Here is a 13,579-nt window from a genome sequence, read left to right as displayed (position 1 = left end):
AAAGCTTGGTAAAAATAAACAGTGTCAACTGCCCACTAAAAGGCAGAGGAGGAAATTGCTGGATTCATCTTCAGGGTTCCAGCAGTATGTGAATAATAAGGGATGTGCCAAGCCTGGAACAATAAAGTTAGAACAAAATGTTGAATATCTGCTACGAGAGTATCATTCACTCTGTGAACTGAGGACCTCTAGCAAAACATAGTATATGATTGAACAATGAATAATTGTACCATTATTCATGGTGATGAATTATCTGATAACTTCTGAGTGTTTGACTGCATAACCTTAACAGTATTTCTGTCCAACAGTCTGTCCAACAGACTTTTGGCTTTATGTAATATAGAAAAGATTTGTGTATACACAATGACGTCTGTGTATTTTGGCCTTTATGATTTTTTTTTATGATATCCTGTTATGTTTTGACTCTGTGAAGAAAATTTATTTTTCCCAATTCTTCTTTCATTGTTTTATAGCACATACATTTTTAAATTTTATTTATTTTTTCCTTTCAACATCTCTGCTGTGAACTGTTGGTAAGCTGTATTGAACCACATCTGTGAAAGGTATTAAAGAAAGGGGGACACCATTTATCTTATTGCTTCTAGTTCTATACTGTTGGAATAAAAGAGAAGCATTATGCTTTTGCCATTTTTGTCATTGAGGATATATGTTGGCAAGACCTGTGAGTCTGCATCATTCCTTTGCATTTACATGAGAAATGTGTCATGTGAAACTTGCTTTGACTGCTGAATTAGTATAAATGGCATAATCGTAGAATCATCGACTCATTCAGGCTGGTAAAAGAACCTTGAGTTCGTTGAGTCTAACGGTTAACCTAACAATGCCAAGTCTACCACTAAACCATGTCCCTAAGTGCCACATCTACACCTCTTTTAAATACCTCCAGGGATGGTGACTCAACCACTTCCCTGGGCAGCCTGTTCCAATGTTTGGCAACCGTTTCAGTGAAGAAATTTTTCCAACTATCCAATCTAAACCTCCCCTGGCACAACTTGAGACTGTTTCCTGTTGTGCTATCACTTCTTACTTGGGAGAACAGACTGACAGTCACCTCACTACAGTCTCCTTTCAGGTACTTGTAGAGAGCAGTAAGGTCCCTCATGAGCCTCCTTTTCATCATGGAACAGAAGGCATCAAATGAAAATACCAGGTAGCAGACAGCCACCTAAATAATTCCATAATTCTATGCATATGGGAAGTAACAAATAACTTTTTCCTAGTCCCCACCTCTTTGACACAGAATATTTTAAAGAACTATTGCATAGTCCCCCCAGCCTCACTGCTGGCTTTCCCAAAGTGATTATTTGCTGAGTTTTTCCATATTTATGACAAGCTTTTCTGCTGTTCTGTGTAATTTTTTCAGGTCTTAAAATAATCTTTTGGGATAGGCAGACCTGCAGTGTACCCAGTATTCAAGAGATAGGGATCTTCATTGAGATATTAAGTGAAATACTAGTATTTTATACATATTTCTCTATTGAATTATAAATACTAATAGTTTGTATTCCTTTTTTACTTATTTCCAACTTACAACCAACTTATATTCATGCTTTCAGAGGCTAGTCCACTAACATTTTTTCTGAGTTATTTCAAGACTGATGTGCAGGCAGGGGTTGTTTCCAAATGCACATTATTTCACATTTACCAATATTGGATTTCACCTGGGTTTTTTGCCAATTAGCCCACATTAGGAGATTTTTCTGCACCAGTCAGTTTTATTATGATGAGTACTTTTGTATCATCAACAAGTATTATCAAGTCCATATTCTGTTTGTGACATTTTCTTGGTCTTCCAGGACTGTTAATATTTTTCTCTACAATTTGATCATTTATTAAACAATTTGAGGACCTTTTGCCTGGTAACAGCTTAATTTGTTTATAGGTCCTTCAAGAAAGCAGCATCAAAAGCTTTTGTAGGGATACTGAATGTACTGTATGTACTGTATCAATCAGACAGCCTTATCCTCATTGTCCCTGCCAAAATTCTGGTAGAGTTTGGATTTCGTTCTGCAAGATAACTGGCATCCTCTTCCTCTACTGTATTTACCCATGTTGCTATTAATTGCTCTTCCTTATTGTAGTTTCATTATATTTGTCCTTACAAAGTTCTAACTGTATTGAAGTACCATACTTCGACAACTTGTACACTCCTTTATCTTTTTTAATTGGCATATTTTCTATAATCTTTCATTCTGCTGTTAAAGGGGCTGATCTCAGCTATACTTCAGTTCCCTGGGAACTCTTAGGTGAATACTACCTGATCCTGACAATTTGCTGCCACTTTCTGGATGACTTCTATAATCTTTTCTAACGACACTTGAATTTGACACAGTTCCTCAGATTTGTCTGCCATAAAGAACAGCTTTGATGTAGGACCTTTCCTATCATGTTCTGTAGTGAGCAGTGAAGGAATGAATTAATTTACCATTTCTTCACTGGTCTTATCTCCTTGTGTGTTTCTTTTATAACTTGATCATCCTCTGGCCTTACAGATTCACTGGCAGTCCCCCTACTCCCACGCCTCTGCTTCTGATATGTTTGAAAAAGATCTGTGTACCTGTTCGTATCTATTTCAGTGCAATTGTTCAGCACCATTTTGAATGAAAAGTCATTGTCAGATAATGAGTATGCGCTCCTCTTCAAGTAAGACGTAAAGAGATTGTAATAAAGAAGCCTTACATCTCTTGCTGCTTCTCCAAGCAAAAATTAGAATGACATATATGCCTGAAAGTTTTTCTTTCAGCTAAGCAGGAAAAAAAATCTTGAAAAACATTTTCTTCATGCACTGTAAAGAAGAAAAAACCAAAAGATAAAAGAAAATACACAAGTGCAATTTTAAAATTTGCTTTTGACTTAGTTCCTTTTCTAGAGAGGAGTACCCCTGACTGCCAGGCCTGCAATTGTCAGGGTCTACATTTTGTACATAGTTATTGTGTGTTCAGATTTTAAATTAGATATTTAAGCAGCAATTTTTAGGTGACTATCCATGCAATCTTAGTATTTTTCTATCTATTTAAATGTTTTAAGGAAACATGTATGATTATGCACAGATTGTGGCCATTTTGTTTTAGAACTCTGGTCCTAAAAGTTCAGAAGGTAAAGATTGTAACCAGCTGTAACTATGTTCCTGCTGAAACAGCTCACTCTCAAATGTACTTTACAAGAAAGAATGTCATTCTAGTGATCACCGGACAGCTGTCTAAACCTCTTTATACAGACTGCCAGCACAAGGAATGACTACTTGAGGAAATTTAGTCCAAGAATGGTCACTTTGAGGTATTTCGGGAAGAATCGTCAACAGTTCAGGAGCAGTGCATAAATTTTCTTTTCACCTGTGGCAATTCTGTAACATTTATTGGTCATATTTTAATATCACTTCCACAAAACAAATATGTACATGGAATGCACTAATTTCAAGTGCCAGTTTAGCACAACCACCTGCCCCACTTGTGTGCCAGTGTCCTCAATCTGCTCATCTCAGTGCATTTTCTGTGCATACCTGTTCTGGGGAAACTGTTTATATGGATTTATATGAACCTCATATGTCCAATTACCTTTCAATTTTGCATGTAGAAATCCTGCTGAGCTCTGTGCCAGTGCCATGAGTTTCACCATTTGGACACTGTTGTAGGCAGAACTCTGCTTCGTGGTGTCTTTGACAGAGTTTGTCCTAACACAGATTCTTTCTTATATTTAGAAAGAAGTCTGCTTTAAAGAACTTCAAGTTCTATAAAGAGATCTTGAAATACAGTACCTTGAAATGGCTTTTGTCGTATGTCAAAAAGGAAAGGCTTCCCTCCGCCCCCAGAATTATCATACATTAGCTTGTGAAGTGAATTAAAGAGTAGGGAATGTATTATCAGAGTCTGGCTGTAAAGTTAGATTTGTAGAAGGCTCTACAGACTTTTAACTACAGTTAGGTTTGTGGAAACTCAGTTTTACTCTCCTGTCTCTTGGATGTTTTACACAGATGTTTCCTCCAGCATATTTTTCTTTTGTACTGTGCACTTTAAATATACATAAAGAAAATTAATTTTGATAAAGACATCTCTTGCTGTTCAGGAATGTTTTATTTATTTCCAAAAGAAGGTGATAATTTTCTAAGCTTTACTTTCATCTCTGTCCTTCTGGAGGTTGGTGCCTTGGAACAAGCAATGCTGGATGCTTTAGTGATGGACCGTGTGGATTTTGTGAAGCTGTTAATAGAGCATGGAGTGAACATGCATCGTTTTCTTACAATATCCCGTTTGGAAGAACTCTACAATACAGTGAGTATTTGAAATCCCAGTGTACAAGTTTAGATTAGAATGTCTAGAAAGGTTACTGTTTTGCTTAAGAGATTTGATAATTAGGCCACATTTTTATGAAGGGTTTTTGAAATAAATTGAAAATTAACAGATTTTGATAAGTTCTGGTTGTAATGTCAGATTTCTGGATTGGTGTCTCAGCTTTTAATTTTCAATTCATTGACATGGACCACACTGAGTACTCATCTGAAGCTCATGAAAAATATGTTCTGATTTTAATCTGGTGTGTGATACATGCTTATCTTACTGAAAATTATACGTTGTTTAACCAAAGTGATACCAACTTCTTTCTAGAATATGTCAAGACTGAGGATAGTAGAGGTGTTGCACATTGGTGTTCAAAATGTTTTTGAAGAGTTTGAGTGGGGAGATTTTGAATCACAGTGGCTTAACCTGAAGATCTTTTAGCTGCTTTTTTTACAGTATTGATTTTCTAGTGTGGAGTGCCATATTTCTTACTGTCTTTTCTTTCACACCACAGAAACAAGGGCCATCAAATCTACTTCTGCATCACCTAGTTCGAGATGTGAAACAGGTAATAGACATAGAAAAGCTAGCAAGCAAAAATGGTAGTTTAGAACTTAAGTGCCCACTGGCACGCTGCTATTAGGTAATACAGGGGAATTTTAGGAATAGAGGTGACGGGTTCATTACTACACTCCTGTATCTACTAAATGGTTTTATCTTCATCCTACTGATCCCCCATAAGCAATCATCTGTCATACTACTGCTGAATGTTACAAGGGTCCTGTACCTTGATTTCAAAGCCAAGCAGTTTGTATAGATCAAACTCTCTCTGTCAAGTTACTAAAGTGACATTCTGAAGTGATTGTACAAAAGACTTGGTGAATTAGTGCAGTGATTATGGTCATTGCTTTAAGGTTTTCTTTTTTTCCCCCAAAGCTGAAGAAGTTTTTCCTTGTTGAGCAGTAGCAAAAAGACACTGTGACAAGACATATTATTTTAATGTGCTGCATTGCCTAGGAGAACAGAAGGTGGCAGTGAATGACTATTGCATGCAGCACTGGCTCCCTTAGTAATTTAGTGGCAGCCTTGTTATTTAGCTGCACAGTTGATGTATTTCATGTTTCTGTTATCTGTTGTACCTCACAAGCCCTGCTTAGCCAGGAAGGGGTGAGCTGTTCTTTTCTGCATCTAGTCTCCATTGCAGGAGATGCCTAGATCCAAAACTAGATTAATTGTCTAATTCTTTCCAGGGTATGAATGCTAATATAAAATAAAATGGTAAGTCTGACTGTTTGCAGAGTTCTGTGGTCTCAAGTAGGGGAATTTCTTGTATGATTTTCTTATTGTGGATGCCTTCCACATCAATCCCATTGATGGCTCTGTAGATAAGTGTATTTTGGTCTTCATAGTAAGCTATTTTATGTGTTTTCCCATACTGATGGACATATTTGAAGTCTAATTTATGTGATAGGTCAGGAAGATCTCAGTGTTGAATATACATTTAACTTGTCTAGGCTGAGAAATCTGTCTTTTTCACTTCTACTGAAGTGATTTCCTTCTTGATATGACCCCCTCTCCTAAAACCCATGGCCTGGTTACATCTCAGAACACTGGGAAGACTCAGCGTGTGATCTAAAGGGAGGCTTTTTGCATTTGAAATAGAGTAGTGGAATGTAGGTAGAAAATGGGTGCACAATTTCGAAACTTTCTACGCTTGTGGGTAAACTAAACTCACTGGGGACCTGCAAATAGGTCTAAATGCTGAAAAGCCTTTTTCATCTAAACTTCTGTAAGTATGCATAAGCGCTCTGTGAATGGGTTGTGCAGTTGCAGTCTTTTATTAAATATGGTAGCACAGCTAGGACAGTCACCAGTGATGTGACCATGGATCTCAGAATATTTTCTCCATTACTTTGACCACCTTCGCTGCTGCTACGTTTGAATGGACATACACTGCAGTCTTCCCAGGTAGCATAAAATATGCTTTTTAGGGCAAAGAAGCATCTATAAGTATAGGTAGTCAGAAATACTTGCCTAACACTCAATGACAGGGCTGGCAAGCTCTATCCTGTGAGACATGCTTTTGCCCCAGAGTGCCATCTTGTTGGTGCCTTCTGTTCCCTGGGGCTGGATTGCCTTAGCTGGCTGTACTGAGTCTTGCTACTAAAGTCTATTGAAAAAAACCCTCAGTCTAACAACAACAACAACAAAAAAGACTTTTCACAGTCTGAAAGGAGTACATCACTAGGAATACAAAACCCCTCTGTTCCAATCTATACAGGCCCATTTTTCACTTCTAAGAGTTGTGGTTTAAGGTTGCACCAATAATCTTCAAAACCTGCATGGAACATAATCTGTTCTTCATAGAATTTGTTGCAAACCTTGTGTCTTGGGAGGACGGTGGAGGTAAATAGGGAAGCAGTAGTGCTTTCAACAGAAGTGGTGAGAGACTTAGAAGGTATAGTACGTGCACCTGCTGTCCTAGTTGTCATGACAGTCCTGAGCCTCTACAAGAGATCACCAGTCTCCAGGAATTACTCCACAACATTAAATATATGCTTCATCCACTTCTTGATTTTTAATTAATCAACTAGTTTAATGAGCAAATCATACCATGCTAGTTTTCTCTTGTTATGAAAAAATTAAGATTTTTACCAGTCTCTTTGGCTGGTGGTGATTGACCATTACCCTCACTGTTGAATGCAGCTGGTCTTACGAACGTTGCAACATATATCCGTCCCTAAGTAATGTGGGTGCACTGGCCTGTAGACGTCACGCTTTTCAGACAGAAAATGTGGTTGTGCCAGTGTTCTTTGTCCTAGGGGAGTTTCATATGCCTAATGAAGGTATACATTTTCCTGACAGATGCAGGAACTCTCAGCTGCACCTTCTTCCAGACTCCCCTCATAGCAGTAGGGCTCTGGCATGGCTGAATGCTGCAAATAATAGCATGGTGAAATACGTGTGACATTTGGTGTTTCAGAATACCCTTTCTGTGGATTACAAGATATCGCTGATTGATATTGGGCTGGTGATTGAGTACCTCCTTGGTGGAGCTTATCGGAGCAGCTACACAAGGAAGCATTTCCGAATTCTCTACAATGATATCTACAGAAAACACAAGGTAAATTCCGTGAAATGGCTACCATTGGTTACCAAGGAAATCCAAAATGTGACACCTGAAAATACCTCAGATTGTCGTCATGGTTTTTCTGAAGAGTGTCAGCTAAATGTATGCCATGCTTGTCTGTTTTATGAATCTCTGCCAACTGTGGAGAGGTTGCAAATAAAACAGATGAATCCCTCCCCAAGGTACTCCCTGCCCCTCAAGACCAGTACTGATTGTTAAATTAACTATTAGTTCAGTAACTTAACCTTTGTGTCTGGTAGCCTTGTTGTGTTCTTTGACTGTCATCCATCAATGAAGATGGATAAGGCTGTACCAACCACTATTTTCCCTTTTACAAAGCAGTTGCGTGCTTCTGCTTTTGCAACTTGAACCACATCACAGAAATACTGAATTCAGCAGGCATTGAACTAGACCTAGAGCATGTCAGTGTGGCACAGTGAAGAGCAACACGGACATCCCTGTTTTGAGTTTTGAGCAAATGTCTTACCTTTTAGAAGCAGCTCAGTGCTAGTGGAGCATCTTCCCGCCCAGGCTAATGAGCTGTGTTTGCCTGGCAGAGCTTTTTCTGTGATGCAGTGGTCATCCCGTTGGAAGTCTCATACTGGATGTGCCAGGCTGCACCCATGGTGCAGTTGCTTTGTGCAGGCAGAGGGCTGTGCTTGGACATGCGTGCTGTTCTGCACCTTCTAGACACTTAAGGTGTTTCGCTGTACAGCACAGCATTGTGCCATGTCAGTGTTATCAGTAGCAAAACAAACAACCTCTACAAACTGCCTCAGAACAAGAGTGTGCAAATATACCAGCACTTTCATTTTCCCCATTGACTTTCCAAAACCAGTAACTTGAAAACAGACTAAAGTTCTCAATAAGTTGAATATCATTCCCAACATCACAGAGGGAACAGATTTACCACTTAAGAATTCTCCCCAGTTTTTGGAGTAGAGCTGGACTTTCACTAAAGTACTTCCGTGTGTTAACAAACAACAAAAACCTCTCATCCCATGTGCTGCTTTCTTGACTGATAGAAGAACCTCAGGGTGATCAGGGAAAATGAGAAGAAATAATGAAAACTCTTACTTGGAGTGAATAGAAACACAGAGAAAGTGCTTCCTGTGTGTCACTGGCTTTTAATGCAATGCTTAAAAGGAGATATTTGAATAGTTATAACACTTCATTGTGTTCTTATGAAATATGACCTTAACAGGAAATCAGTGAAACCACGTAATCACATAATTACGAACTGCAGGGAAGAACGTTAGCGATTCAGCTGATAACATTCTTCCTATCAGTCAACACTGAACAAAATACCCAGGAATGCAGATGTGCCATCCTTTTGAGGAGACGGTCAGCAAAAAGTTCAGAGAACTTTTGTCTTTCAAAGGGCTTATGGAACTTCTTTATAAAAGTAGGCACTTGGAAGAGCTTCCAGGCTGGGTGATTCCAATGTGGTGCAAGTCCTATTGTTGTACTTGGTGGATGCTGTTGGGGAAATCAGTGTTTTGAATTTAGAGATTCAGAAAAATGTATATATTTTAAATTAGATGTGAAACTGGCTATTCTTTCTGTGATGGTATAGGCTCCAGTGGTACTTATAGCAATTGCTGACTCAATAGTCTTTGAATAACATCAGTTTCTACAGGCACCATTGCAGTCAGAGGTAAGTACAGGCAAAGTTAATCTCTAATTTGCATTTCTCTCCCTTTTATGGTATGCCTCTGGATCTAGAGAGTGCTCTCCAGCTTTTCTCAGAGCCTGTCTCATTCCCTTCATCAGAGTAATCAGACAAGTAGCAGAATGGGGTCTGCTGAAAGTACTTTGCATTCTCAGTTCTTCAGAACAGCACAGCCTTACAAATACAAGGTAATCTAATTGCTTCTTCTAGACTTTGCTTAGGACATATTAGGCTGCTAATCTTTTTATTGAGAGATTTTAGAAATATGTTGTTCAGGCTTTTAGTTATAATTGTATTTAAATTCCAGCGGAAGCAACATTTTAGTCCTCACTGTCATGAAGTCTTGCAATTTTAATGTTGAAATTATGCTCAGACTCCTCCTGTGATACTTGTTAATATATTCCATCCATATATTGCTAAGGGCTTTGTTCACCGCAATACAGTACCATCAAATTTCTGAACATCAGGCACTGCTGAAAACTTTTTATTTGGAAGCAATTACAGGAATTCTCTGACCTTCCCAATGTTTTATCATGATTGCTTATTAAGGCGCTACATCGAGCCTGCGAAGAAGATGTACAGTTCTGATATCTGGAAAATCATGACAGAGTATTTTCTTTCAAAGAAAGAATGATAAAAGAGCAAAGGTCACCACACACATATATCTGACAGACAAAACAAAGTAGAATGAATTTAAATGGCTTTATTGGAATTAGTCTTAACCAAAATGAACCAATTACTGCACTGAGACAACCTCACTTATATCAGTAAGACTTTTTCTTTGCCTTTAATGGAGAAATATCCAGACATGAATGTATAGCAAGTTTACACTACAAGTGTGGCTGACAGTAGAAATCATCTTTAAGTATCACAAGTCCATAGTGTATGTTTGTTTACTGATTGATTTTTTTCCTGTTATGACACAAGTACAAGGAAAGAATGAAAGCAGGATCTTGGTGTCATGGGTTTGGAGACAGCCCAACACTGTGGAAGGGGAGGCTATAAATGGCACAGGTATAGAGCAAGGAATGTTTTTCCTCACTAATGTTACCAGTTTCTTAGCATTGGTAATCTGAATGTCTTTCTAACTCTGTTTTATGACTTAGATATATATAACTATCAAACAGTTTGCTACTAGCAATTCAGATTTTTGTGGGTTTATTTACATGAACCTGAACCTCAACCATTCACTGAGATTTTCTTTTTTTAAAAAAACAAATTTATAGGAAAGATCCACTGCTTTACATAAGTGTAAGAAGAAATCAAAAGATGATACAAACTTTGCAGAGAACTCTGAGTCATCTGGCTTTATCTACCCCTATAACGACCTCCTGGTTTGGGCTGTATTAATGAAAAGGCAGAAGATGGCCATGTTCTTCTGGCAGCATGGAGAGGAAGCCATGGTCAAAGCTGTTGTGGCTTGTAAACTCTACAGGGCGATGGCACACGAAGCTGAACAGAGCAACATGGTGGATGACACTTCAGAAGAACTTAAGAAGTACTCAAAGTATGAGTTCTGCAGTACTTAGAATTTTTTCCTAATCCACTAAGAGTTTGTAAGATTATTGGTCCCGTGGACGACAGAGTGTGAAAGAAATACTTCCAGCTGCCCACTCTTCATATTATAAAATGGAGCTATGTATTGGTGTGCAGTCTGGTTGAGCGTTAAAGGAAAGCTGTTAGCTTGCTATCTAATTGCATATTTGAAAATTAAAATATAGACAAATAATGCATGTCTCACTGTCTGCTAAGTGGTCAAGTGGAAGACTGAAATTTCCCTTACAGTTTCCCTTCCAGTTCAACTTGTTAAGAAGCCGTATGGCACATATGCTTTGGACTTTTCAAATCTGTAATGTGGTAATGAGCAAACTAACATCAGTGCTTAAATCCTGCTCTGTGTAAGACCTAATGAAAAATGTATGCTGAAATAACTGAGTGAATAAAAAATGAAGTAGACCAAGAATTCTCCTCAAGTTTGTAGTTTCATGTTAATGTTTTCTGGTATTTTTTCTTGTTAATGACATATTTTAAGCTTTGTAGACATCATGCCTCAGATTCAGAGTAAAATAAGATGTGCTGTCAGGTTTTGTATGCAGCTTCAAAGCTTAATTTAAAGGAAGACATATCTCCCTTGGAGAGTCTTCCCTATAGAGATGTTTAAGAACCAGTGTAAAAGAAGAGGCTTTTGCAACTCCCTGCAATGCTTGCCCACAGTGGTGATGAGTCTGTTGTTGAAGGAAATGGCACAGAAGTTGATAGCATCCATTTTGATTGCTGAATGAGATTGACAACAAAACAAATAAAAAAATAGGAAACAGGATAACCATATATAGTAAGGTGTACTCCCCAAATTATTTTTCATTAGCCATTTGATAAAGCAACAGGAAGAATGGGAGAAGGCATATGGACTGAGATTGTTAGCTCAACTTTAGTTAATGGAGTTTTCAAACCAACCTCTTTGCAGGAGTCATTCTGAGTTTTGACTGATACCTGTAATATTAACTGTTAATTCACTTCTGCTCTAGGGAATTTGGGCAGCTTGCCTTAGATGTGCTGGAGAAAGCATTCAAACAAAATGAGCAGATGGCTATGAAGTTGCTGACCTATGAACTGAAAAACTGGAGCAATTCAACTTGCTTAAAACTAGCAGTGTCTGTGGGGCTGCGGTCCTTCATATCCCATACTTGCACACAGATGCTGCTGACTGATATGTGGATGGGGTGCCTGAAGATGCGGAAGAACTCCTGGTTTAAGGTAACATCACTCCAGCTTTTTCTGAGCATTTAGATGCTGTTTAGATGCTTTATACACGCCTTTGTGACAGTCATGAATGTGCTTCGTGCAGCTTCGGACAATGGGTTTAAACATGGATTGGAATATGCACATTTAGGAGAGAAAAGAAAAGTGGGGAGGGACGACAGTACTTGCTTCTATTTTACTTTGCAAAAGCAGCTGTGGGATGACATTGGGAGAATACATTTTGTGAGGGTTTTTTTGCCATTCCCATTCTCTCAGAACCCTTCAGTCCCTCCCCACCTGCTCTCACTGCGCTGCATTGCTGGTTCTCTGGCAGAGCTGCTGACAGGAGCAATCCCTCTGGACATAGGGATCAGTACCTAAAGTACCTCTAGATGCCACTTTTCAAAGCTACAAAACAGTCAAGAGCAACACACTTCTTTGGAGGCTGTAGGAGTGTGATACAGAGATTCCCCACAACAGTGTTTCCCTCCCAGGCCAATGGAATTGCACTGGGTTTGTGCTAGTAGCATGCATGGCTGACTGTGGTCTCAGGTCTATGCTACCACTGCTGAATTAATTTCCTGAATCTTGTGTCTCTCTTTTAGGTCATTATGAGTATTCTCCTGCCTCCCACCATCTTGATGCTGGAGTTTAAAAGCAAGGCAGAAATGTCTCATGTGCCTCAGTCTCAAGACTCCCACCAGTTCACGTGGTATCATGGGGATCAGAGCCCAACCAGCCCTAAAGATGCCTTGTCTCTGGTTAGTCTGTGGTGATCAGTCGTTTGAATGTCAGGGTCTGTCTGTTTACCACAGTATAATCCTGAGGAGTGAGGATGGAAGTGTCGGGGCCTAATTCTCGATAAGTAGGGGTTTGATCCCTGGTTTGGATACTGACTGAAGTGACCTTGGACAAGTCATTTTGTCCTAGGTGTTGCTTCTGTCCTGGCCATAATGAAAAAATCCTTCCCAACCTCACAGAGGTACGGTGAGATTATAATTTTCTGTCAGTTACACAGGTATTTTAGGGCACAATGTCTGTTCAGGCTGCAGATAAATACCTGTGTAATCTTGTATACCAGTCTAAGAATGGTTTAATGTCATATACAAAATCATATCCGTAAAACCCAGTTGAGGTTGCCCAGCCAAGCTGCCCAGAGCCGGGGCAGCAGAACTGAGGCACCCCAGGTCCCGTCCTCACCAGCTTGCTCCTTCCTCCCACTCAGCCTGGCCAGCAGCTTCTGCTCCATACTGCAGCCACAGCCCTTCCCCCTCTCCATCGCCATCCTTCGCTCTTAGCCTCTCCTTGGGGTTTTGTTTTCTGACTTACATCATAGCTCTCCAGGAGGTCTAGCTCTTGCCCCTCTTGTTGAGGAACAGGGTATCTCTACTTCTGATATGCTTGAGCCTAGCAGAGGTGCCATTAAAGCACAGGAGAAGCACTGTGCTTTTGGTTTAGTCACCTGAACTGAGTCCTGAAACACTCTGCAGGGACCTGTGGTTGCACAAAAGTCCTTAGGCCCGTCTGTGGGGAGCCTCCAGCACGGTGAAGTCTTTGCCTTTTTAAGGCCTGAATTCCCCCAGACTTCGGCCAAGCAGAATTGTCTATCCTTTTTATCTTTTTCCACAAAGCATTCCTTGAACTGAAAATTTCCAAAAGTTTTCAGTCTGAGGTAGACTGTATATAGAGAATTTCCATCCCGAAGGGTAAATGTTGGTGAGGTGCTAACCAATGGAAACAGGA

At 39.4% G+C, this 13,579-nt stretch overlaps 1 protein-coding gene across 1 annotated transcript in view; it reads left to right on the top strand.

The window, feature by feature from the left end:
• TRPM6 (transient receptor potential cation channel subfamily M member 6) overlaps nucleotides 1-13,579 on the top strand; it is a gene marked incomplete at its 5' end in the record, with an annotated part of 71,561 nt that overhangs the window by 18,597 nt on the left and 39,385 nt on the right. Inside the window, 7 exons of the mRNA XM_040580501.1 lie at nucleotides 4,155-4,289; nucleotides 4,810-4,863; nucleotides 7,279-7,419; nucleotides 9,151-9,285; nucleotides 10,324-10,604; nucleotides 11,623-11,851; nucleotides 12,442-12,597. Coding sequence (XP_040436435.1) covers nucleotides 4,155-4,289; nucleotides 4,810-4,863; nucleotides 7,279-7,419; nucleotides 9,151-9,285; nucleotides 10,324-10,604; nucleotides 11,623-11,851; nucleotides 12,442-12,597 — 1,131 coding nt within the window. The remainder of the gene's footprint in view (nucleotides 1-4,154; nucleotides 4,290-4,809; nucleotides 4,864-7,278; nucleotides 7,420-9,150; nucleotides 9,286-10,323; nucleotides 10,605-11,622; nucleotides 11,852-12,441; nucleotides 12,598-13,579) is intronic.

This window comes from Falco naumanni, chromosome Z (assembly GCF_017639655.2).
Source record: "Falco naumanni isolate bFalNau1 chromosome Z, bFalNau1.pat, whole genome shotgun sequence".
NCBI classification, from domain to species: Eukaryota; Metazoa; Chordata; class Aves; order Falconiformes; family Falconidae; genus Falco; species Falco naumanni.
Note: the sequence above shows the minus strand (reverse complement) of the source record. Positions and strands in the feature narration are given on the sequence as shown.